Raw genomic sequence first — 23,566 nt, 5'->3', positions numbered from 1 at the left:
GTATCCCATATTATTTGCCTGTGGTTATGAAAACTATCAAAACACACACACACACACACACACACACAAAATTTTGTAGAACTAAGTGGATCAAAACATACATATTTATATCTTAAGTTCTGTAGGCTGGGAGTCTGATCCATGTCTCACTGAATTAGAAACATGGTATCAGCAGGGCTGGCTTCTTCTGGATCTCCAGAAAAGAATCTCTTGTCTTTTCCGTTTTGTACAAGTCTCCTACATTCTTTGGCTTAAGATCTTTTCCATCTTCACAGCTCACAAAGGCCAGGCTAGTCTTTTCTCATGTTTTCTTACTCAAATTTGATGCTTCTACCTTCCTTGGTTTCATTGGACCTATTATTGATTGTTTTTGTGTTGCTGAGACCAAATTCCTGCCAGAAATATCATAAGGAAAGATTTATTGTGTTTCAAGGTTTCAGAGGATTCAGTCCCTAGGTGATTTTAAATGTATTGAAGTTGACGATGATTACCCTTTCTGGGTAATTTAAGAAAAACATCTCTATTGTTGCCTGTAATTCTTTCTTTAACCTTATTCCCCCCTCCCTCCCCCCCATGTTATTTAACGTACTCACAGATTCTCAGGATTAGGACATCTTTGAGGAACGTTATTCTGTCTTCCACAATTTGTTGGCCTTGTTCTGGAAGCTGAAGATACAAGGATTAGGAGGAGAGCTACCAGACTACCCCAGGCACCACCTTGGGAGCCTCTGCCTGTTCTTGTGCAGCCTCCTTGGGTGGTCTCCTCCTTTTTCTTTTTGTTTTTCAAGACAGAGTTTCTCTGTGTAGCCTTGGCTATCCTGGGACTCGCTTTGTAGATCAGGCTGGCCTTGGAACTCAGAGATTCACCTGCCATTGCTGGGATTAAAGGCGTGAACCATCACTGCCTGAGTGTACCTTCTTTACCTTCTAAACTCTCCTGAAGGTTTTGGGCCCCTTCGGTGTTTCTTCCTCCAGGTGGCTCACTTTCCCCCACCTCCTTTAATATCCTAGACGGTTGTCTCCATAATCAGCAAACCTCCCCCAAACCCTACTCCCTTCCCAAGGGCTGCCATTAGATAAAGCAAGATTTCCCTATGTTGCTACCTTTTAGAGCCAATATTGTATGTCTTGGGATGCTGCCCAGTATATAGTGCTATGTTTATTCACATCCTGTGCTGTACCCATCAGCTGCCAGTAGTAGGCTGTGACAATTAAGTATCTCCAGATATTTTGAGATGTTTTCTAGGAGATAGTCATAGGGCTTGAAAACCACCAGAGGAACTATAGTTTGACTTCTGTCTTCTGTGAACATGACTACCATGTCCCAGTATCCGTAGGAGGATCACTACTTAGGAGATGCTCAACATATCCTGGTTGAATGAATTAATGAATCTGTGTTAATTTTCTCTAAGTTACTGCCTGTGAGAAGCAGGTACCTACTTCTATAGTTCAGTTACTTGACAAACACCTGGGGATCCTTGAAGAAGCCACATTCTTAGATTCAGATTGGGATTACAATCTGGAAATCTTCATTGTTAAGGGTACAGAATCTATTCTTCAAAAATAATTGACTTGCTGTATGACTAGCAGTGTCTCTCCCTGGAATTAAAAACAGAGCATGAAACAGATGCTTGACTACAAGTGTCCAAGAAACATATATTTACTACAGCTTTAAATTAGGAGTTGCTTCAGTATCCTAAGACAGATGAATGGAGAAATGTATGTCCAGGGGTCAGGACGTAGTTCAGTTTGTAATGCTCAGAGCTCTGAGTGCCACATAAACTGGGTGTAGTGTTGCATACCTATAATTTCAGTGCTTGCATAGTAGGAATGGGAGGAACAAAAGTTCAAAGTCGTGTGTGGATACACAGAGAATTCAAGGCCAGCCTAGGCTATGAGACCTGGCTTCAAAACAAAACAGAAATATGTCTATATAACCAAATGTTGTTCAGCTCTAAAAAGGAATAAATTTCTGACATACACTATGTTATGGATAGACCTTAAAGGCATCGTTTTATGTGAACTAGGCCAGACACCAAGGGGAAATGGTTCTTCTACCAAGTATGATTCTACGTGAGGCAGAAAATAGAAGAGAATAGAGTTAGGGGAGGGAGAATGGGGGAGTATTTTTTTAAACAAATCATGTTTACATTTTAGGATGACAGATATGTTCTGGAGATGGCTAGTAGTGACATTTAGACAGCAATACGAACACAGTTTATGCTACTGAATTTTACACTTAAAACTGTCAATTTATGTTATTTTATCATATAGAAAGAGATTCTTCATCCCACCAAGCTCTGGGAATCAATAGTGTATGAATGAGAATGGGAGCCTTGTATGGGCCACATGAGTTCTGATGGCCCATTTAGGTCCCTAGTAGCTGGAATAGGCTTGCTAACCTAGTTCACCTGCTAGGCAGGCTGATTTTCCTAGAGGATTACCCTTCTATGAGATTGCATGCACCACCTTCTGTAGCAACCAGGCAAGTGCACATACAACTTTATAGAGAACAGACAGGCATCTGAGAGGATGCTTAGCTGGTGGGGACAGTGATATTTTGTTTGTGCTCTAACAAGTAAAGCTTGTCTGGAGATTAGAGTTTGATGCTAGTCACTAGGTAACCATAGAGGCCAGGTAGTGGTGGCACACATCTTTAATCCTAGCACCAGGGTTCAGAAAATGATATGGCTGGGCAGAGAGAGGAATTGATAAGGCAGGGAGGAGACAGGAGCCTGGCCCCCTTTGTGCTGAGAAGTTGGTGAGGTAAGAGGTGGCTGTGGCTTGCTCCTTTGTCTTTCTGATCTTTCAGCATTTATCCCAATATCTGGCTCTGGGGTTTCTATTAAGACCAACTAGACTGTACTACTGGGCAGCTCATCTGGGTCCTGTTCATAGGGCTACTCTTACTAGTTCTAGCTGGTTCTTGCTATGTGGGAAGCCTGACTATGGATAAGAAGTCCAGAATCTGGGTTTGTATGCAGCGTGACCTTGTGTTTAAATATTAGCAACCTGTTTGCCAAAGGGCAGGCAAGCAAACTACATGTGTGTCTAATTGAAGGAACCCTGCAGGGGTATGTACGGCCAATCCTTGGCTTCTGGGAGCTCATAGATGTGGGCCCTCCACTGTTCCACCTATTACAGGATGCTCTGACTCCAATGTATCCTCTGACCTTCTGAACCTTCAAAAGGATCAAACTTCTTGTTACAGACAGGCTAGTGAGGGGCAGGAGCACTGGGGTCTCCTGGGGTCTTAGCTGTGTCGTCTGTGAGCTGTGTGGTCCTAAATGACTTCTTTCTTCCATGTACCTTGGCTTTCTTCTCTGCTATGTAGAATAAGGAAAGAAAGAAGAAGGAGGGGAGGAAAGGAGGCAGGGAGGGGTAGATAGGTGGGATCAGGGCAGTTCACTGGCTTGATCTAAAGCCCAGAGGCTGGTGGAAAGGCTTATGGGTGTGGGATGCAGGCTCTGGAGCTTTGGGCAGCACAATATCAGTGTCATCTTTCCATCTCTGCAGGGGGTGGAGGAAAGCGCAAAGGGAAAAGCAAGAAGTGGAAGGAAATCCTGAAGTTTCCTCACATCAGCCAGTGTGAAGACCTCCGAAGGACCATAGGTAAGGAGCACTTTCACTGCCAAAGCCTCTGTACAACCATGCCCATGCAACCCAGCTGAGTAGATATGGGAATTCTGGCTCCATCTGACGTATTTGCCAAAGATACAACCAGTATTTGTTCACTATGTGATGTATGCCAGGATGAACTGTTGCCTCTCTGGTATCTTTGAGGCAGGTGCTGTTATTTTACTTCAGAAGGGAAACTGAAGCACAGGGATCTTTAACTGCCCACAGTATCCCAGATGAAGGGAGAGCAGGAAGATGGACCAAGGCTAGCTGGAGTCCCCAAGCAGAACTCTGCTTTCCCTGGATTCCATTCATCCTGCTCTGGGGAGGCAACTTTGGTTTAGGTTCACCATCCCTCTAACTTGGGAGGTTGATATTCACGATACCAGCAGCCCATTGACTCAGCCTAGTTGTCTTTAGTCCCAATATGGCCACCTCCAACAGCAGCCAAGGCCTTAGCTCCTGTAGGGACATAGCAAACACACCAAATGTGTCTGCTGAACACAGCATATCTCTGCCATTTAGATGAAAGAATTCTGTATATTTTGCTTTATTAGGTTCATGTGCTTCTTAAGAGTATAAAAATATGCAAGTGTGAAATACAGGGATTTCTGGTTCTAAACAAAAAGGAGTAGATTCAGTGTTCTCTGTCCCTTCTACCAAGGGCAGTTGAAAACTCCAGGAAACAGAAGATCCTGGAAGGTAGAAAGACAGATGAGTGAGGACTTTGAGGTGTGAGGAATAAAAGGTTTTCCTTTTTCTTCTGTTATGTCCTTGACAAGGTGTTAGGAGGAAACAAAGCCTGATATGTGAGTGCATAAGGACAAAAAGGCCCTTATTTCTTCACTAGAAAAAAAAAAAAAAAAAAAAAAAGAACCAACTTGTCCTTTTTAGAAAGGAGTAGATAGGGCTGGATAGTTGGCTCAGTGGTTAAGAGCACTGGCTGCTCTTCCAGAGGACTCAGATTTGATTTCCATTTCTTATAATATGGTTGCTCACAACATCTGCAACTGTGGTTCCAGAAAATTCAATACCCTCTGCTTGCTGCTTTAGATACCAGGCATGCACATGAAACACACACATGTGCAGACAAAATATCAATCACAAAGTAAATAATTAAAAGGTAAATGTTGCTAAAGGAGCGCACAGTGCAACTTGGAGCTATGGACACAGTGCAGACCTGCTTCTCTGACTCAGACCTGCATGGACAAACCCATCTAGACTTTGTTCTCATGTAGCCTCTTTTTGTGGTGGTAGTCAGTATAGACCACTATTACAAATAACATGGACTGCGGGGCTTGAACAATAGATGTACACTTTTGTTTGTTTCTAGATATCCAAGATGAAGGACCATTTCTGCTTTGTATATGGTTTCCTTGTGTCCTTCACAGTAGACGGAAGCAGAGTTTCTAATTCTTTTTCCTGTCAGGCTCTGTTCCCATTCATAAGGTTCCTTTCTTTATCCATTGTGTTGGGGGTTAGAGATCACCATGTGTGGTGATGAGGATGCAGGCATTCTTCATTAGCAACCTGGTCCTGGATTCCAAGGTCAGCATCCCCCTCCTCCACTTCTGTTCCCTGGGGACATACAAGTTCTCTTTTGAGGGGAACTAGCACCACCCGGACTCCAGCTATACCCAGAAACGTCATACGAATTTAGGGGCTTCGATGCCTTCATTGTATCCTTTTCTTCTAGGGGGTTCCCTGTTTATCTTTTACCTCCTGCCTCCCCTATTCTGTTCACTTCTGATTTGGAGAGCTGGGAGCACAAAAATAAGCTGTCAGAGTCTCTTGGACTATGGACCCTTACCCGACAGTTCTAGTCCATCCTCAGGTCTCTTGGTGGAGTCTATACCCATGGGTATGAGGACGGGACCTGCTGTGTGAGAATGATGTTTCAGTCCTCTGAGAGGTGTTGAAAAGCCTCTGTGTGTTGATGCAGTGTGGAAGAGGCTGGAAAAAACAGGAAGGCAGATGTAAGCTGAGGGGCTGCCACACATGGGCCTGGGCCAGGGGTTGGGCCTTCGTGCCTGTTTATAGTCTGTCGCTGTGGTGTTTGCCCAGCCACTGCTGGGGTCCTGCTGGAAGGCTTTCTTACATAAAAATCCCATTTCTTTTCTAGACCAATACACAAACCAAACAGTGGCAAACACCAAGTTTGTTTTTCTTGTGGACACATGAGCTCATTTTCTGAAGCTCCCTGGGAAGATGTCCTGGGACAGGCTCTGAAAAGGGCCCACTGGACAGTGTGGGGTGGTGCAGTAGAAAGTCTGTGCATCAGGGAGAGGAGCCAAGTACACAAAGACCCTGAGATTCTGCTTAGAATCATCTAGAACAGTGGTCACTGAAAGTCATAGCTTTCTCCTGCTTTCAGCATTGCTTTGGGCAGCCACAAATCCTCTCTACCTAGACCCCCAGATGCATCCCCACCCCACATTCACTTTCTTACCCTGCTTGGAATGAACCTCTAACTTTGACCTGTGGGTCGTAGGTCATAGGTGACAAAAAGCTTTGACTGAGGTGAAGCCTAAGGACCCCTTTTCAGAATAATACTTTTCATATATGCAAAATGGAATACACAGAGTTACCAAGGAAATCAATTCCTTTTAAATAGTTATTAAATACCTTTAAAATGTAAAATGTAGAAATGTATGTGCTTTTTTGTTAATACTTGAAATAATGAGGTCTAATAACTGGTTAGTAGCTATTGTGATTTTACATCTGTGATGAGTTTAAGTAGTATTTTTGGATACCTGCATCAACTATGATATGAGTGAATATGCAGTTTCTGCTGATAACAAGTCCCAGGCACTGCTGATGTCGCTGTGGGCATTGCCTACCTTTATAATAAAATAAACTGTGAATTTTTAGGTAGACCTTGGTGAAAGGTTAGGTGATACCTTCTTCCAGAGGAGTCCGCAGATGCTTGGCAGCACTGTCTCTACCCTCAGTGTCCTTGAATCACTCCCTCCTCCATTCGCAGATGTTCTGGACACTTCATTGTCCTGTGATTCCCTCAAGCTTGTTTGCAGCTCTGAGGCTTTTGCCCTTGCTATTCCTTTCACCTAGAATGTTCTTACCCATACTTTGTTTTGCCTGAGGACTTTAAGATCCTAAATGAAATATTGCCGCCAAAGAGAAACCATCCAAAGAAGAGCCTGCTATAATTGTGTGTGTGTGTGTGTGTGTGTGTGTGTGTGTGTTTCCATATAGAGCTACTTATTGAATAATCTGTGTTCCTAACCTCATTTGAAGTCATCTTCATTTGTTCATTTACTAGTGCATTTTCTACTGGATCAACTGTTCTGGGTTAGAAGTGGTTGTGTTTTACCTGGTTCACTCCCTAAGTACTGACTGGCATGTACTAGAGCTTATTAAATATTGGCTGGATGAAGATTGACACAAAATAATTCAAGTTAGGACTCCTTTTATGACATGTATTTTCTGTGACTAAATTTAACCTTTGCCAATGTTTTTGACTTAAAGTAATGAAAGTTATACTTAGGAGTTTAAACTTGAAAGCATCTAATTTAACACCTTTCCCTACTCCTATCCTCAAAGATAAGAAATACTAGCACAATGATAAGACCAAAGCTATGATCTTTTTTGCACTGTTTAGGAAGGTAAGCCTGGGAGCTTGACTCAGCCCATGACCCTCTAAAGCTTTAACTTGAGTATTTAGCACAGTAATGTTAATTCTGTAGAGAATCCCCAACGAAAGGAATTGGAGCATATTGTCTAAAATCCCCTTTCCAGTGGACAGGTTCTCAGAGTTGAATGAGTCACCCAAGACAGTATAATCCCTTGGCTTTGACTACCTAGCACCATCTAAAGGCAAACATTGGGCCCTATGCTCCAACAAGTACTATATTATGGAGACTCATTATGTACTCCAAGGAACAGATGTTTCATCTTTCTCTTTCTTTATTGTGTCTTGTATATTGTGCATTGCATATCTATCTACTTAGTTAGTGATGTTTATTTTGCATTTGGTATGTGCCACCCACAGGGATGCAAATAGATTCTTGTTCCCTGGAGCTTAATCATGGCTGAGCATAAGACAATGACTAATACAAGAGTGTGATACCTGACTAAGAATGTTTCATGATGGTAAGGGACCAGTTGTTGAGCTGAAGAATAGTGGCAAACATTTCTACCCGTTATGTGAGGTTTTCAAGGGTCTGAACCACACTTGCTCTCCATCTGAATCTCCACTGTGGCAGTCAAGTAGATGGAGAGAAGGACAGATGGGTGAAACGATGGATGGGTTGATTGACAGATAAAGTGACTGGCTGGATCTTACTCTCATGACCTAGACACCAGAACAGTGATTGGCCGCCATAATTCCTTCCTGCTTGTACCTGCTTTCCATGTTAGCCCCAGATGTGAGCTAAGTGATTGCAGATAAGCTGAATGAGAGAGAAGGGTGGGTCTCAATTACAACTTTATTAGTTAAAAGGCTAATTATTCATGTAAGTTTGTTAGAGGACCCAAATCAAAGAAGTTCTCAGAATGTCCAAAGATTGGAAGACTGAAAATGTCACCATAAAGATAAAAGATTGTTGAGGACTGCAAGTATTTCCCAGTGATACAGATGGTTCTGTTGGGCAAAAGTGTAGAATTTTTTATTTATTTAGCTCAGGATCATTGCACATTTTATTCTTTTATTTATAAAAAGGTAAAGGGGAGGGGGACTGGGTGAAAGAGTTGATTATTTTACCATTAGGCAGTATTTCTGTATCCAAAAGCTATATAACAAGTCAAAGGTCTTTTCATCCCCCTGCAGGAGTGACACTTGTGATGAGGCTATTGGAAGAGAATACTGCTATGCCTAGTGTGTCACCATTTGCTCCAGCTCTCATGGGAAGGAAGTAGTCCTGTGGAGAGAGTCCTATACCAAAGTGTTAACTTTTCCAAGGAGCAGTCTGGTGATATTACAAGAGGAAAAGATAGGTTTATCATCAGGAAACCCCTAAACCATACTGCCTAATTTGAATTAGCCTGTTCAATGGTTATTCATTCTACATCAGTCAACAAATAATGTGAGCTGGTAGATAGTGCTGGTGCTGGGTCCTTGGCCACCTGGTGAAGTGATGTTGCTAGGTGGGATGGTCTCATCTTTGCAGACAAGGTCAAAGAGTTGCTCTGTTGTTTCCAATTGAGGGTATAGAACAAATTACTGATTTCTTTCAGTTACAGTTTCTTTGTATGGAGGGAGACATTTCTGTTAACTTGGTAGAGCCATTACATATGCAACAGAGTATCCCATATCCACTTACTGTCATTTTCATCATCATGATGGAGCTGATTTAAGAACCTTTTGAGAGGACTTCTGAATTTCTCAAAAAGTTACACTGTGTCTAAGTGATGAGTGGGCCATCATTTTCTGACTTATTTCAGCAAGTGAGTGAGGGAATGAATAAGTATGTTCAGTGTCCCAGGGATTAAAATTTCCTGAACCATCTTCTTCCTATAACATTTTCCCCATGTACCTGCCTACAGTCAACTGTACAACATACCCCAGAAGACTCACGTTTGCCCAGATCCTTCTGGCTAGGAGGTTTCCTTGAAAGGATGTGTATGTTTCAGAAACCTATGTACTGGTTACCCCTAAGGCAAGCACATGAGGCCTCAATTTTATTTGTAAGGTAATTTTATAGAGAAGAAATGTGATTGGTATAATTATAAACAAAATAAGTATGGCCATACTTGCTAGCACATAGTTACCATCTCAGAACTCAGGCAGTAGAGACTGGAGAGATGGATAAGTGATTAAGAGACTGGGTTTCAATTACCAGCACCCATATGGCTCCTCACAACTGGCTCTAATTCCAGTTCAAGTGGATTTGGTAACTCCTTCTGGCTTCCTTGGGAATCATATATGCATGTGGTACACAGACATACATGCACTTAAATTATCTATACACATAAATAGGTTAATTAACTTTTTTTAAAGATCAAGAAAAAGAAAGTCAAGCTAACAGGAAACAAAACAAAACAAAAATAATAATAACAACAACAAGACAAAACAAAACAAAAAACAACAAAAGTCCTCTCAAAACCCTAAGTCACTCAGTGAGTGGAGACTGGATTCCATAGTTGCTGTAGAGAATTACTGCTTTTCTCCTCGGTGACTATGCTCCCAGAAGGGTTTGTAGGCCAGAGGGCACAGTCACATGAGTCTTGCTTGCCCTTGTGACCCAGTGCCTGTCAGACTGGCAGTGACCTCTTAATTTCATTACCAGGGTAATCAAGTGTCTGTGGACGTCACTGCTGACCTTGGAGTGATAAGGGCACATCATGTCCATCGTTCTGCCACTTAACCATGCTCCGATAAAGCACAGCATCTGCTTGTCTTTGGAGGGCAAGGTAATTTTTAGATGTGGTAGGTCAGGTGACCTGTGTGCAGCTGGCACACTGTTAGGGTGAAAATGGATCAGCTCTGAGTTCCAGGTCTTTATTACCTTCTGGACAGGCTTGAAGCTCTTGAGGAAACAGCCTGGGCTCAGCACTCATGAGATGCTTTGTGCTGTTGGTCAGGGTTAGGGTTTTTGCTTTGGCAATTCTTGGGATAGGGTGCTGGCAGGAGTTTCTAGATGATCTGGAGTTAGGGTTTTCAAGGGTTACTTTGCAAGAAGTGTGTGGGTATCGCTTCTATATTTGGGGTTCTATATAAAACTTTATTTCAGGGCCAAAACTAAAACAAAATTTGAAACTCCACTGTTTACATTTTCTAGAAAGGTTAACTGAATCCTAGAGAGACAAGTGACTTGCTAAGGCATCTCTGAGGGACATTTCCCACTCTATAACAGTTTGCTCAGGTTAAAAGACAGCACTTATCACCTCAGGGTTCTGAAGGCTGGGACGTCAAGTTCAGGGTGTCATCAAGGCTGAGCCCTCCCAAGCTTCCTCTCCAAGTTCCTGGCATTTTACTGTCCTTTGTGCTGCCTTGTATGTGTCCCCCATCTCTACCTCCTTATCTGAATTGTTGTGCGAGTGTTCAGGTGTCCCTTTTCTATATAACTGCCAATTCTTTTTTCCTCAAGGCCTGCATTTAAAACCCATTATTTCCATGTGACCCCTTTTCCAAATAGGGGCACATCTTGGGTTACCAGGGGCTAGGACTCTTGTCTTAAGAAGGCTCAATTGAACCCATACCATACCTTCTCTATGGGGTTCAAGGAAGAGGGTCTGAAAGACCTTGGTTCTGTAGGTCTAAGGGGGGCTCCCTTCCTCCTTCTTGCAGATCCAAGTCCTAACTGGGCTGCAGAAACATCTGTGGGAGAATTATTTCCCTAGCCATGTTGCATGGTGCTTTCCTTATTTTGTTGTTTCAGTGATAACAACTGGTAAATTACTTTGCTTGCAAACATTAAACTCACAGTAACTATGGCACAGCCATAGTTAAGACTTTTTCTTTCTTTCTTTTTCTTTTCTTTTTCTTTTTTTTTAAGACAGGGCTTCTCTGTGTAGCTCTAGCTGTCCTAGAACTTGCTCTGTAGACTAGGCTGGCCTTGAACTCAGAAACCTGCCTGCCTCTGCCTCCCGAGTGCTGGGATTAAAGGTGTGTGCCACCACTACTGGGCACATAGTTAAGACTTTTAAGTAATGTCTTCTGTCTTTTTCCTTATGTTTCTCCTGCACACAGTTTGGTTTACTTATTCTTCCATTGTAGTGTTTGGGACTGAACCAAGGGTTTCCTGCATGAGTCCTGGCATTGAGCTACACCTTTACTCTATTTTCTGTGTATTTATTTTCTTTTTTCATTTCTTAACCCACTGTACTCATTTTTTAGGTATGTGTATATGTAGTGTGTGTGTGAGTGTGAGTGTGTGTGTGAGTGTGTGTGTATATGTAGTGTGTGAGTGTGTGTGTATGTAGTGTGTGTGAGTATGTGTGTGAGTGAGTATGTGTGAGTGTGTGTGTATATGTAGTGTGTGTGAGTGTGTGTGTGAGTGTGTGTGTGAGTGTGTGTGTGAGTGTGTATATATGTAGTGTGTGTGAGTGTGTATATATGTAGTGTGTGTGAGTGTGTGTGAGTGTGTGTGAGTGTGTGTGAGTGTGTGTGTGAGTGTGTGTGAGTGTGTGTATATGTAGTGTGTGTGAGTGTGTGTGTGAGAGTGTGTGTGAGTGTGTGTGTGAGTGTGTGTGAGTGTGTGTGAGTGTGTGTATATGTAGTGTGTGTGAGTGTGTATATATGTAGTGTGTGTGAGAGTGTGTGTGAGTGTGTGTGTGAGTGTGTGTGTGAGTGTGTGTGAGTGTGTGAGTATGTGAGTGTGTGTGAGTGTGTGTATATGTAGTGTGTGTGAGTGTGTGTGTGAGTGTGTATATATGTAGTGTGTGTGAGTGTGTGTGAGTGTGTGAGTATGTGAGTGTGTGTGAGTGTGTGTATATGTAGTGTGTGTGAGTGTGTGTGTGAGTGTGTATATATGTAGTGTGTGTGAGTGTGTGAGTGTGTGTGTGTGTGTAAGACTATGTATATGGAGGCCAGAGGATACCCTCAGCTATTATGGTTCCTCTACCACCTCTCTTTAGCAAGGCCAGAGTTCTTCCTGTTTTGCCTCTCCAGCTCTCTGATTATAAAGCAGGTACCACCACCTTTTTTGGAAAAACAAACAAAGAAACAAACAAACAAAGAAACAAACAAAGAAACAAACAAACAAAGAAACAAAAAAGACTCTGGGGGCTCTGGGGGATCAAACCCAGGCTTACAAGATAATTACTCTACTCCATTCCCATCTCTATTCCATACCCATCTCTATTCCATACCCTATCCCTTGTTTCTCATCTTTTTTCTTACATGATATAAAACTATTTTCCCTGTCATTAAAACCCTTCACTATTTGTCACATTTATTAGGTGTCAATGGGAACATATTAATGAACAAAGCACAGTGTCTGTGTTCTTACAGTGGCTCTTCTGTAGATGGGTGACTACATCAGTGGAGTACTGGGAACTTGCCTATTACCTAAAACCCAACATTACTGAAATGCCCCTCCTTTCCCTCTCTATCACTTATATCTTGTGTATGTATTATTCAAGTTTCTTTGGCCATAAGGTAGGTGTGTGTGTGTGTGTGTGTGTGTGTGTGTGTGTTAGGACATCTTGAGGAATGGGTTCTCTTGCACCTTTGGGTCTCAAGGATTAGACTAAAGTCATCAGGCTTGGTGATAAAGTACCCTTATTGCTGAGCTATCTTGATGGCGCCTCCTACACCCATTCCCTAGTTTTGACTATTACAATGTTCAGATGAAGTCTTTGCATTTCACTGTAGCATTTCAGTTTTCTGCTCCATGTTGAGATTTTATTTTCCCTTGCAATGCCTGGGATTCAACCCAAGGCCTGTGGAAGCTAGGCAAGTACTGCACCATTGAGCCACATCTCTAACCCTCAGTGCTGTCTTTTTGAAGGCTGAAATACATTTAACTCTATCAGAGCACTCTGTACAACATTCTCTCTGCTGCCTTCACCTCCTGGAATATTTGTATTCACCTTCACACGTGTATATGCAGACACTGTTAAACTGACCTGGGTTCTGATGTAGGAGGCAGATGACGTGTGATCAGCCTATGTCCCTCCAATTCCCAATTCCCACCCCTGTTCCCTGCAGTTAGCAGGTAAGAGAAGGGCCTTCTGTGTGCTTTAGGGCTCAGCACTGAAAAACAGGAAAAACAAACTGGTTTATGCATCAACAGGGACCTCAGACCAATACTAAGGGCCAGCTGACCTGCAGTGGCCTGAGCATGTCAGGATTCTGCTCTATAAAGTGATGTTGGACCAACACTTTTAATAGTCTCTGCCCAGATTCTATTTATGGAATATATTTCCCAGGGCTGTGTGTACGGCAGTACCTTTGCAGCGAAGTCCAGCAAAGAACTAACTGCTACTGTCCCTGCTTAGTGTATGCCTCAGTGAAGTAAGCACCCCTTGTTCTGCACCCAGAAGGGAGGGGTCAAGAAAAAGGGTGGGCAGACAGATATTTGCAACATCAGGAACTTCTGAAATTAAAAATGAAATACAGCAACCATCAGATGATCCCCTAAAGGGCTGTGAGGGGTCATGGGTGCCTACTGGTTTCTAGCTGCAGCCCTCTCCAGACAGCCAGCAGAAAGGAAATCTATAATCCTGGGAGCTCAAGGGCTGGGTGTTTTTTTTTTTTTTTTTTTGTTCTCAGTTGTGCCATTCTTGTTTTCTCTTTTAAAACTATTTTTGAATAATCTTTTAATAAGTTTTCTCATTATTAAAATAAATAAATAAAACTGAGCATGGGCTGGGGTTCAGTGGGTGGGAGTGCTCCCCTTGGTTGCCGGTGGCCAAATCTTATTGTAAAGTTTGTGACCCACTTATTGATTCATTGATTCATTCATCTGTTAAGCCCCTCCTTTGTTCCAGAGACCTAGGGAGGCAGAGCCTGGCTTTCAGCAGTGACTCCTGGAAACCTAAATCAGGGGCATTCTTCCCCTTTATGGAACCCTTCCCCTCAGCTCATTTGGCTCCTCAGATCTCCGTTTACTAACTTAGCAGACTTGGAGGCCCTGAAAGGACTCTCTAAACCCATCTCATCATCCTCCTGCCTCCAGGTGGGATGCTGCTCATCTACTACACATATGAAGGTGATAGCCAATCCCATTCACTGACCTGTAGTCAGCTTTTACTTTAGGCATGGTAGAGCTGTCCCAGGTTGGGAAGATGAGTAGAAAACACACTTGACACTGGGTCACAGCATGGGTAGCAGGACAGGTAGATGTGCAGTCTTAGTACCAAGAATCATAGGAGTAACAAGGGAAAGGGTTAGAGTGCTGGTTGAACAGATAAGAGGACAGGAAACTGCTAGGTCAGCATCATCTAACTGGGTGATTCCAATGGACATACCCTCTCCAATCACCGTAAAAACCCGTGGTCCTGAGGCCATTTTCCAGCTCTGCTTCAGTGATAAGGATCTAGAGATTCAGGGAGAATAAGTTAAGTCCCAGAGCTCTGCAAAAGCAAGGCCTAGATTCAGATACAGCCCCAAAGCATGGACTTGCATGGGAGCTCACTACCCATACTGCCTCGGTGGACTTGATGCAGAAAACCAAGCAGATTAAAGACAGACTGAATCAGGCCACAGGCACCAACTGTGTCTCCAGCCTGAAAGATTAGCTTATGACATAATTCGTTTGTCTAGATAGGACCACAAGTTTTCCACTTCTGATGACGCTAGTCCCAAGGTTCAGGTGGCAACACAGGAGGCCGAGCAGATAGAGCTGCTTCCCACCTGCAGTCAGGATAGTGAAGATGACACCAGTCACAGGATGCCTTGTGGCACCGCCTGCCAGAAGTCTCCAGGCTATCAGCTGTTCCTGTTGCCCACCTGTCTCTACACTGACCTTTCCAGGACTGGCTTCTCGCTCCCCTGCTGTTTGTCCTCTCACCCTGTCCTCCCTGAAGGGCCTCTTGGAAGATGGCAGATGGGCACAGGTGTCATACTGTCTGTCTTTGCCTGGACTCTTTGCTACTCCAGCTATTCCTTTTCTTCTGTTCTTCACTGTCCTTATATTCAGAAAGTTTTGAATTCTCTCGGAAGACAGTAAAGTGGAGATAAGTTTCCTTCCCACATACCCTGTCCACACTGTCTGCTTATGTCCCAAGCCAGTTTGATTGACTACTCAGCACTGGGAGCTGAGGTGCAAAGCTGGGGAAATGGGTTTGTGTTATGTGTTACTCCTGCCTTTCTAGAAGAGTCTGCAGAGTGATATAAAACAGATTGGCTTCCTCAGCCTGGGTGCTATTCATGTTCCCCAGTGAGTATTATGTGGTATGCCAGTATGGCATGTATATGCCTGTGTGTGTGTGTGTGTGTGTGTGTGTGTGTGTGTGTGTGTGTGTGTGTGTCTGGTCTGTCTGTCTGGTTTGTCTGTGTCTGTGTCTGTGCACACATGCTTGCATGCACATGGCCATCACTGTACTGGTTATGCTGAAGGCAAGTTGCTGGATGCCTTGGGTCCCTTACACTTACACAGAGGAGGAATGATTAACCCTCCATCAGGGAGGCAGGGAGGCATTGTAGAAGGCTTCGGAGAGCCAATCTTTTGATATTTTTATATACTAGTGTCTTCTATAAATCCCACAGGGTTAGAAATAGTTGGAGAGTTTCCAAATATCTATAATATCTGCTTCCTAGCTCTTTATCTCTTACTAGACCACTCTGGCCTCTTTACACCCTTCCTTGCTGGGCAAGGAGGCCCAGCAGTCCTCACTAAGAAAAGTCTTTCCTCCTAGGACCTAAACTTTTTCCTGGGAGGCAGAGACTGCTCGGCAGAAAAAAGACAAGGAACCTCATTTGTTCCCTATGTTTGCCTGGTTAGTGTACATGGCCGTTTCTGCCTTAGTCTCCCCTCCCAGGATCTCCTAAGATACGTGCTGTGGGAACACTTAACCACTGAGTCGCATTTAACCATGGAGACCAGTAGGTGGTCTTTTCATTCTTGTTTTTACAAATGAGGCTCCAAAGTTTTGCCCATTTGCCGTCCATGCCTAGCTTTCCCCAGTTTTCAGTTGCTTCTCACATCTCCGTCAGGCAGGTTGAAGAGTACAGCCTTTTCTTGCCTGTGGGCCCCCTGCCTAGGTCAGGCCCCATTTGCATGTAGGTCTCCAAGTCTCTGCTCATTAGCAGTTGACACCAACACACCTGCCTCATTTTTTCAACCCCACATTTGGGCACAGGACGATGAGGTGGTGGGAGAAGTGAGTTGCTTTCAGGTCTGAGCTGGTATGAATTTGCCAAATCAAACATCTAATAAATGCCAAAAACCATTTTACAGGGTTGCTTCTTAATGGACCAAATCCATAATTTTCCATCGAAATTATTCCATTGCTCAAAAGTGGCTTTGACATAGAAGCTAGCCACAGTATCTTTGTAGCATATTGCATTTTATTTGAGCTTTGCCACTTTCAGAGTCACAACTCTACATAAGGAGCAAGCTACCTGATGGAAATACTGCCGACAAACATTTTTAGCTGCCCATGTGGTACAGAGTGCTTTCTGAAGGTTTTCTTTGTTTGGCTGAGAAAAGAATCCTTGTTTTGTGAAGTCCCTGCTGAGTTTCACTGGCTTTGCCAGGAATCCATGAAATGAATCAACTCTCATCACAGAAAAGTCATTTGGGTTTCTCAGATACATTTGTAGACACAATTGCAGATTCCTCTTTAGACAGCTCACTTCTAACGTGTGTGTGTGTGTGTGTGTGTGTGTGTGTGTGTGCATGTGTTTGTATATTCAAATATACACATTTGATGTAGATGTGAAGACCAGAGGGCATGCTTAGGAACCTCAGGAGATCTCTCTTGCTTTCTTTTCTCTTTCTCTTTTAGTCAGGATCTCTCACTGGCCTGAAATTCATGGTTTACACTAGGTCAGCTGGCCAGTGAGCCCCATCGATACTTTTGTCTCTACTTCCCTCATCTGGGAGTACAACATCCAGTATTTTTGTTTTGTTTTCGTTTTTTCGTTTGTAGCTCTGGCTGTCTTGTACTTACTCTGTAGACCAGGCTGGCCTGGAACTCACAGAGATCCACCTGCCTCTGTCTCCTGGGTGCTGGGATTAAAGGTGTGCATCTTTAAAACCACTGCCTGGCACATTCTTTTTAGAAATGAGTTTTTGGGATTGAACTATCTCCAGACTCTTAGCATGTAATTTTTGATTAGAACATGCATCAGGCATAGTGAAAGAATTTGGGCAGTCTAGAATGCAATGTGGCTGAGTCTTCTGTCCAGGTCTATAATATGACTGGGCAAGAACATTCAGGTACTAACTAGGCAGATGTGTAGTATGCTCCTGTGTGCCTGAGTCTAGGATATTCACAGAGATAAGTAATGGAACTCAGTGCCTATAGAGGTGGTAGCCATACCTCTTGGGGTGTGAAATGATTTTGGGTGGTTTAGTAGTGACTGAATGTATTTGTTTTAATGTATATTGTAAGAAAGAAAATCATAACTATAGCATACACTCTATATGTTATAGTTGAGAAAGGCTAAGTTGAAGAGTATGAAGGGGTCTTGATTAAAACCCAAAATTAAGAAAGATATCAGGTCAGTACCATTTCAGGTTGTTTAACAAGAGACAAGTTCTTTAGCCAGTTTCATCACTGTGCAAACAGGGAGTATGCTCTCACAAACTGAGAAGACTTGCATGTCATTTGGCAGTATGATCCTCTGGGACCACCCTGTGTGCCACTGCTAGAATGTAAGCCACAATTGCAGGTTTTGATTTTGGTAAAGGTGGCTCATGTATGGCTGATGTCTGGAAAAGATGTGTATGTGTGTCTCGTGTGGGTGGGATCTTCACTTGTGTTTATCATCTAGTCCTCATGAAATCTTGGGTTGTCCCTATTGTGAGCTGAGCTAAGGAAACTGAGGCTCATAGATGTGACACAGTTTTCCTTGTGTAATTTGATTACTTGAGAGAACTTGAATTGAAGTTGAGCTTGCCTAACTCCTGATCCTAAACTCTTAGCCACGCAGCATCAGTCAAAGAAATGATTCTATCCTAGGACATAATCTGACAAGCTTTTTGGTGAAGTGACTGTGGGTGAATGGTAGTATGTAGCGAGGGATGTTTGAATATTCTCTGGATCCAGACATGTGGTGCTTTGAAAGAGAGTGGCACCATTGGCAGGTATAGCCTTGGAGGAAATGTGTCACTTTGGAGGCAGGCTTTGAAATCTCATATATGCTGAAGTTTCACTCAGTGTGATACACACACTCTTTCCTGTTGCCTTCTGATCAAAATGTAGCCAGGATCTTGTCTACCTGCATGTCGCCATGATAATAATGGACTGAACCTTTAAACTGTAAGCTGCACCTCAATTAAATGTTTTCCTTTATAAGAGTTGCTGTGGTCTTGTCTTTTTACAGCAATAGAAACTCTAAGACAAGATGCGATAATGCCCGTTGGCTGAGTAGTTTTGAGTGTGAGCACCTTGAACACTCTCCAGTTAGGCTGTTGGTTGCCTCTTCTGTGTCAGCAGGGACCCAGGCTCCTATGTCTCCACTCTACAGCATGGTTCCTGGTCTGAATTGGCTGTTGCAGCTCCACCCACCATGGTGTCTCAACAAAGTAGAAAAAAGGAAAAAAAGAAACAGGATACCTTCATTGTTCTTTCAACAGGCAGCCACTGTGAGAGTTTTTCTGGAAGTTGACTGGCCACCGATTGTTACGGAGTCTGTCTACACAGGACTGTGAGTGTGGAAAACAAAAGTCCTGTCCTTAAAGTGCTTTTTGTGGAGCGGCTACTGAAGGATTCAGCTGTTAGGTGGAGAGGAAAAGTCTCCCGGGAACTAGGGCTGGCTCCATTCAGCTCATGTCATTTGTTTATTTAGGTGTTTTTTGTGTTTAATTAGGGCATGTAACTATGGCCCACCTTGTCATCAGCCCCCCACCCAATGACCAGAGACATTCTTGGATCCAAATCACTTCAGCTTCCCAGATGCCACCCTCTTAGAGTAGTACAAGTAAGGCTTAGAGCCAGCCTCTCAACTGCACTCTGCTGCCACCTGGTCCATAGAACGCTGTCGAGTGGGAGGGTGTCCTATGCAGCCCATGCCAACTGTGGGGCCTTGGTAGCTCATCCTCTCTCTCCCTCTCCCCATGTGTTAAGACCCCCATCAAGATAGGGTTCCTCTGTATAGCCCTTGGTGTCCTGGGACTCAGAGATCCTCCTGCCTCTGCCTCCTGAGTGCTGGGATCAAAGGCTGTGTATTACCACTGCCTGGCCAGAGAATTCTTAAAATTAATTGATCCTCAGAGCTGCCAGCCTTGTTCTGGGGACTGAATAGTCCACATATCAAAGCTTGCTCCTAGAAAGCCTCTTCTAGAATGAGTGTTTTCACAGGGTCTGAAATGAGATCTTTCCACTTGGAGGGAGTCAGGATATTGGTCTGTGGGAAGAATGCCAGGAGAAGCTTGAGTGGGAAGAAGCTCCTGAAGGGGTTGGGGTAGGGGGGCACGCACACAGCCTCCTCCCGTGCTCTTTGTTCTGTGATTACCTCAGGGCCTTTTGGTAAGGAGATTGGAGAGATTTCTTAGGGTGTTAGAAATCAAATGCTATTAATATGCTAATTACTGCAGGTTCATTTACCATTAAGGCAGGTCCTGCAGAGCCTCCCCTTGGCAATTGTTGATGTTCTGCTTTAGAAATAGAAAGCCTGTTTTGATTTTTCTTGTGATCAGCCCACATTTACCTTGGATTTAGTAGGTCCAGCCTGACTCCTGGCAGTGAAGGCTAGGCCGTGAAAGGGTGAGGGAGGTGTGACACACTTCAGAGAGCAGTCAGTGAGAACTGGGAAGACAGCAGAGCTTGTAAAGATGTCCATTGCACGAGCATAAGGACCCGAGTTTCATCCTAGAACCCATGTACAAAAGCTGGGTGTGGTGGCACACTTGTAATCCCAGCATCAGAAAGGCATACACAGGCAGATCCCTGGGGCACACTGGACAGCCAGACTGAGACTCTCAGAGATTCATGGATGCTGGGGTGCTGTGTCACCTGTTTCTGTCAGTGGACATCTATTTCTAACTGTGGAATCTGTTTAGCTTTAGTTTTAAATTAATAATACAGATGCTCTTTTCTCTACGTTAGTTTTGTACTAGAATAGTGGGTCTCAACCTTCCTAATGCTGTGACTCCTTAATCCAGTTCCTCATGTTGTGATGACCCTGACCATAAAATTAATTTTTTTCTACTTCATAACTATAATTTTGCTGCTGTTATGAATTGTAATGTAAATATTTGATATGAAAATGGTCTTACGCTTACCCTTATGAAAGGGTCATTCGACCCTGGGGTTGAGAAACTGCCTTAGAAGTAAGTGCCTGGTTTATGAGAAAAATAAAATGGCAGCCACCCAGTGAAGAACAATATTAGGTTGGAAAACTGAGAGAAGAGTGCCTTGTTTTCATTGAGGATGGGTCCCTGAGGACAGGAAGCAGTGTTGACCAATCCCCTAGCTTTCTGAGGAGCTGGGAGAGCAGAAATCTGTCCTTTCAGAACTGGTGGGGACTTTCATTCACTGGCAAGCAAGAGAATGGTCCTTTGTTGACCAATGGACTGAAATTGTCTTGGTATAGTCGTGGAACTGTTTTTGAAGAGGCAGCTATAGATTATAGGAGAATAATATATTACTAATACACTTCACAAAGCCAATAGTATTTGTCTTAGTTAGGGTTTCAATTGCTGCATGGTGAAACACCATGACCAAAAGCAAGTTGGGAAGGAAAGGGTTTATTTAGTTTACACTTTCACAATGCTATTCATCACTGAAAGAAGTCAGGACAGGAACTCAAACAGGGCAGGATCCTGGAGGCAGGAGCTAATGCAGAGGCCATGGGTGATGGTGGTGGGGTTTGCTGTTTATTGACTTGTTTTTCTTGGCTTGCTCAGCCTGCTTTTTTATAGACCTAGGACCTCCAGCCCAGGGATGGCACCACCCACAATGGGCTGGGCACTTCCCCATTAATCACTAATTGAGAAAGTGTCTTACAGCTGTTTCTTGTGGAGGCATTTTCTCAACTGAGACTCCTTCCTCTCTGATGATTCCAGGTTGTGTCAAGTTAACACACAAAACCAGTCAGTACAGTAGTTTTTAAACATAGATAATCTGCCAGACCTAAGTTATGTAGATATACTAGGGAGCATTCCAGTTACTACACCTGAATGATGGGAGGATATAAAGCAACCCTTTGTATTTGCATAGTCTTTGGGTTGGGTCAAACATAGTAAAGTCCAAATGTTTCATTTCCCCTATGTAGTGTTTGAAATCTCAGTTTTGATATTTTTAAAGCCAAGAACTGAAAGTCTAACTCACTTGAACATCTGACTGTTGGTGGATCTTCTGTACTTTGCCTCCTGGCCTTACCATGTGTCCTAGGCTTCCCCTACAACATGGTGGTTGATTACAAAGGAGAATTCTAAGAGACAAAAGCTAGATCTGCTTTGTGGCTTAGCCCCTGAAGTCACAGGAATCACATTTACCATGTTCTGTTAATTGGAGTAGTGATGTGCCCCTAGTCAGATCCAAAGGGATCTTCATAAAGTCAATGATTAAGAGAGAATAGTGTTTCAGAGGATGCAATTTTGATTCCCAGCATTCATGTCAGGGTTCACAACTGCTGTTACTCCAGTTCTCTGGCCTCCATTGGTGCAGTACTCATGTGTACATATCCATGCAGAAACACACACATACAATTAAAAATAAAGAAAAATTTAAATGATATGTAAGAGAGACTTGAAAAATTGAGCGAGAAAGATATTAGCAAAGAACAAAGTGTATTTGAATAATAATAATAAAAAACTCAGAGTTTTCAAAATGAAAATGAAATAAAACATGTTAAATAGATTCATATTGGTATATGAAAAATAGGAAAGTAAATTGTATTAAAACAAATAAACTAGGAGTGTTAGGATACAGCCTGAGATGTTCAGAGATGGGAATAATGAATGATGTGTGAGAACTGGTGATATGACTCAGCAGGTAAGAGGCCCATACAAGTTACTCTTTAACCTTTGCACACATGCTGTGGCACCTCCACCCCACTTCAATAATAAACAAATAAATAAATGTTAAAAAAAAAAAAAAAAAGGTATGGAACTTTCAGTCAGGTCTCCAGCAAAATGTAGGGAGATTTACCTTCTCATACAGGAGCTCTTCTGAAAGTTGATAAAAGGTTACTTCTCTTAAGCCACCTACAGATACTGAGCTATCCTGTAGGTACCTCACTGTCATAGAGGACAGAATGCACCCATGTCCACCCAAGAATGGCATATGGGTGAAGCTCAGGCTAGGGAAAGAAAGTTCCCAAATGACCAGTGAGGTATGAAGGGGCCAGGGCCACCTAGAGCCTTCAGTCCAAGTGGTAAAATGATGCCATTCACCCTCAAAGATTAGAGACTGATCTAGAAGTGGTGCTTTCCTGTTTTAAATGGCAGAGTAGGACTGGGTAAGACATAGTTATTTGACAATAAATACTGGTTAACCCTGTTTATACTCCAAAGATAAATTGCCCAAAAGAAGGTAATATGGGTTGTGGCCTTCTGCTGTGAAAGTTATTGCTTTGCTCTGGGCTATTTCCTTGATCTTGAAACTAATCACTACTACCTGGAGCCTTATGTCAAATCTGTCCTTTGGGAGGCAGAGGCTAATACACCATCATTGAGGCATCTGACAACAATGTTGGCTGTTAATTTGGCCCTTAACATCAGGGAGATATTTAAACAGACTGTGGCTACTAATCCTGCCTGCCTTGCTGGCTGTCTCCAAAATCCTTAGCCTCAGGGAAGGCATCAGTTTGGATTCTTGTTGCCTTGGCCACCTGCAGAGATCTAAATCCAGGTAACCATTAACTAGCTGTGTGAGAGTGGATGAGCAACGCTAGATTTTGGATGAAGTATGGAGACTGCTCACCTCTTGAGCCAGGCTGAACAGTGTCTGTTGAATATCTTGGTACTCCTGGGGAATCAGGTCTATCACACTCAGAGGAGAGGCCTCAGAGTAGGAAGTATATGGACACGGGGCATCACCACACATGGCTCTTGTGATGACTATTCTTCATTGTCAACTGCATTTAGAATCCTCTAGGAGACAAACTCTGAGCATGTCTGTGAAGGTGTTTCCAGAGAGGAGAGAAGGCCTGCTCTGAATTGGGCGATACCATGCCATGTGCTAGCCTCTCTCTAAGGAGAAAGAGAGTTGAGCACCAGCATTCATCTCTCTTTGCTTCCCAATGGTAGATGCAATATCACCAGCTGCCTCATTTGCACATTGGTCTGCCCATTCTGTTCCTTCTCATGCTTTTCCAACTGTAGACCAAATCATAGATTATGGTTCCTTCACAGGCCACATAGCTCTTAGTTTAATGAGCAGAATCAGACAGTTTGGCTCCTTACAGCTCACTCTTGGCCATATACTGTAG

General features: G+C 43.2%; 1 protein-coding gene across 1 annotated transcript in view; it reads left to right on the top strand.

Annotated features, from left to right (window-relative positions):
• The window catches only part of Grk5 (G protein-coupled receptor kinase 5), a 181,630-nt gene that overhangs the window by 78,845 nt on the left and 79,219 nt on the right, over nt 1-23,566 (top strand). The window contains exon 2 of the mRNA XM_051199972.1: nt 3,517-3,612. Coding sequence (XP_051055929.1) covers nt 3,517-3,612 — 96 coding nt within the window. The remainder of the gene's footprint in view (nt 1-3,516; nt 3,613-23,566) is intronic.

The sequence above is a fragment of the Phodopus roborovskii genome, unplaced genomic scaffold, assembly GCF_943737965.1.
Source record: "Phodopus roborovskii unplaced genomic scaffold, PHOROB, whole genome shotgun sequence".
Taxonomy (NCBI): domain Eukaryota; kingdom Metazoa; phylum Chordata; class Mammalia; order Rodentia; family Cricetidae; genus Phodopus; species Phodopus roborovskii.
Note: the sequence above shows the minus strand (reverse complement) of the source record. Positions and strands in the feature narration are given on the sequence as shown.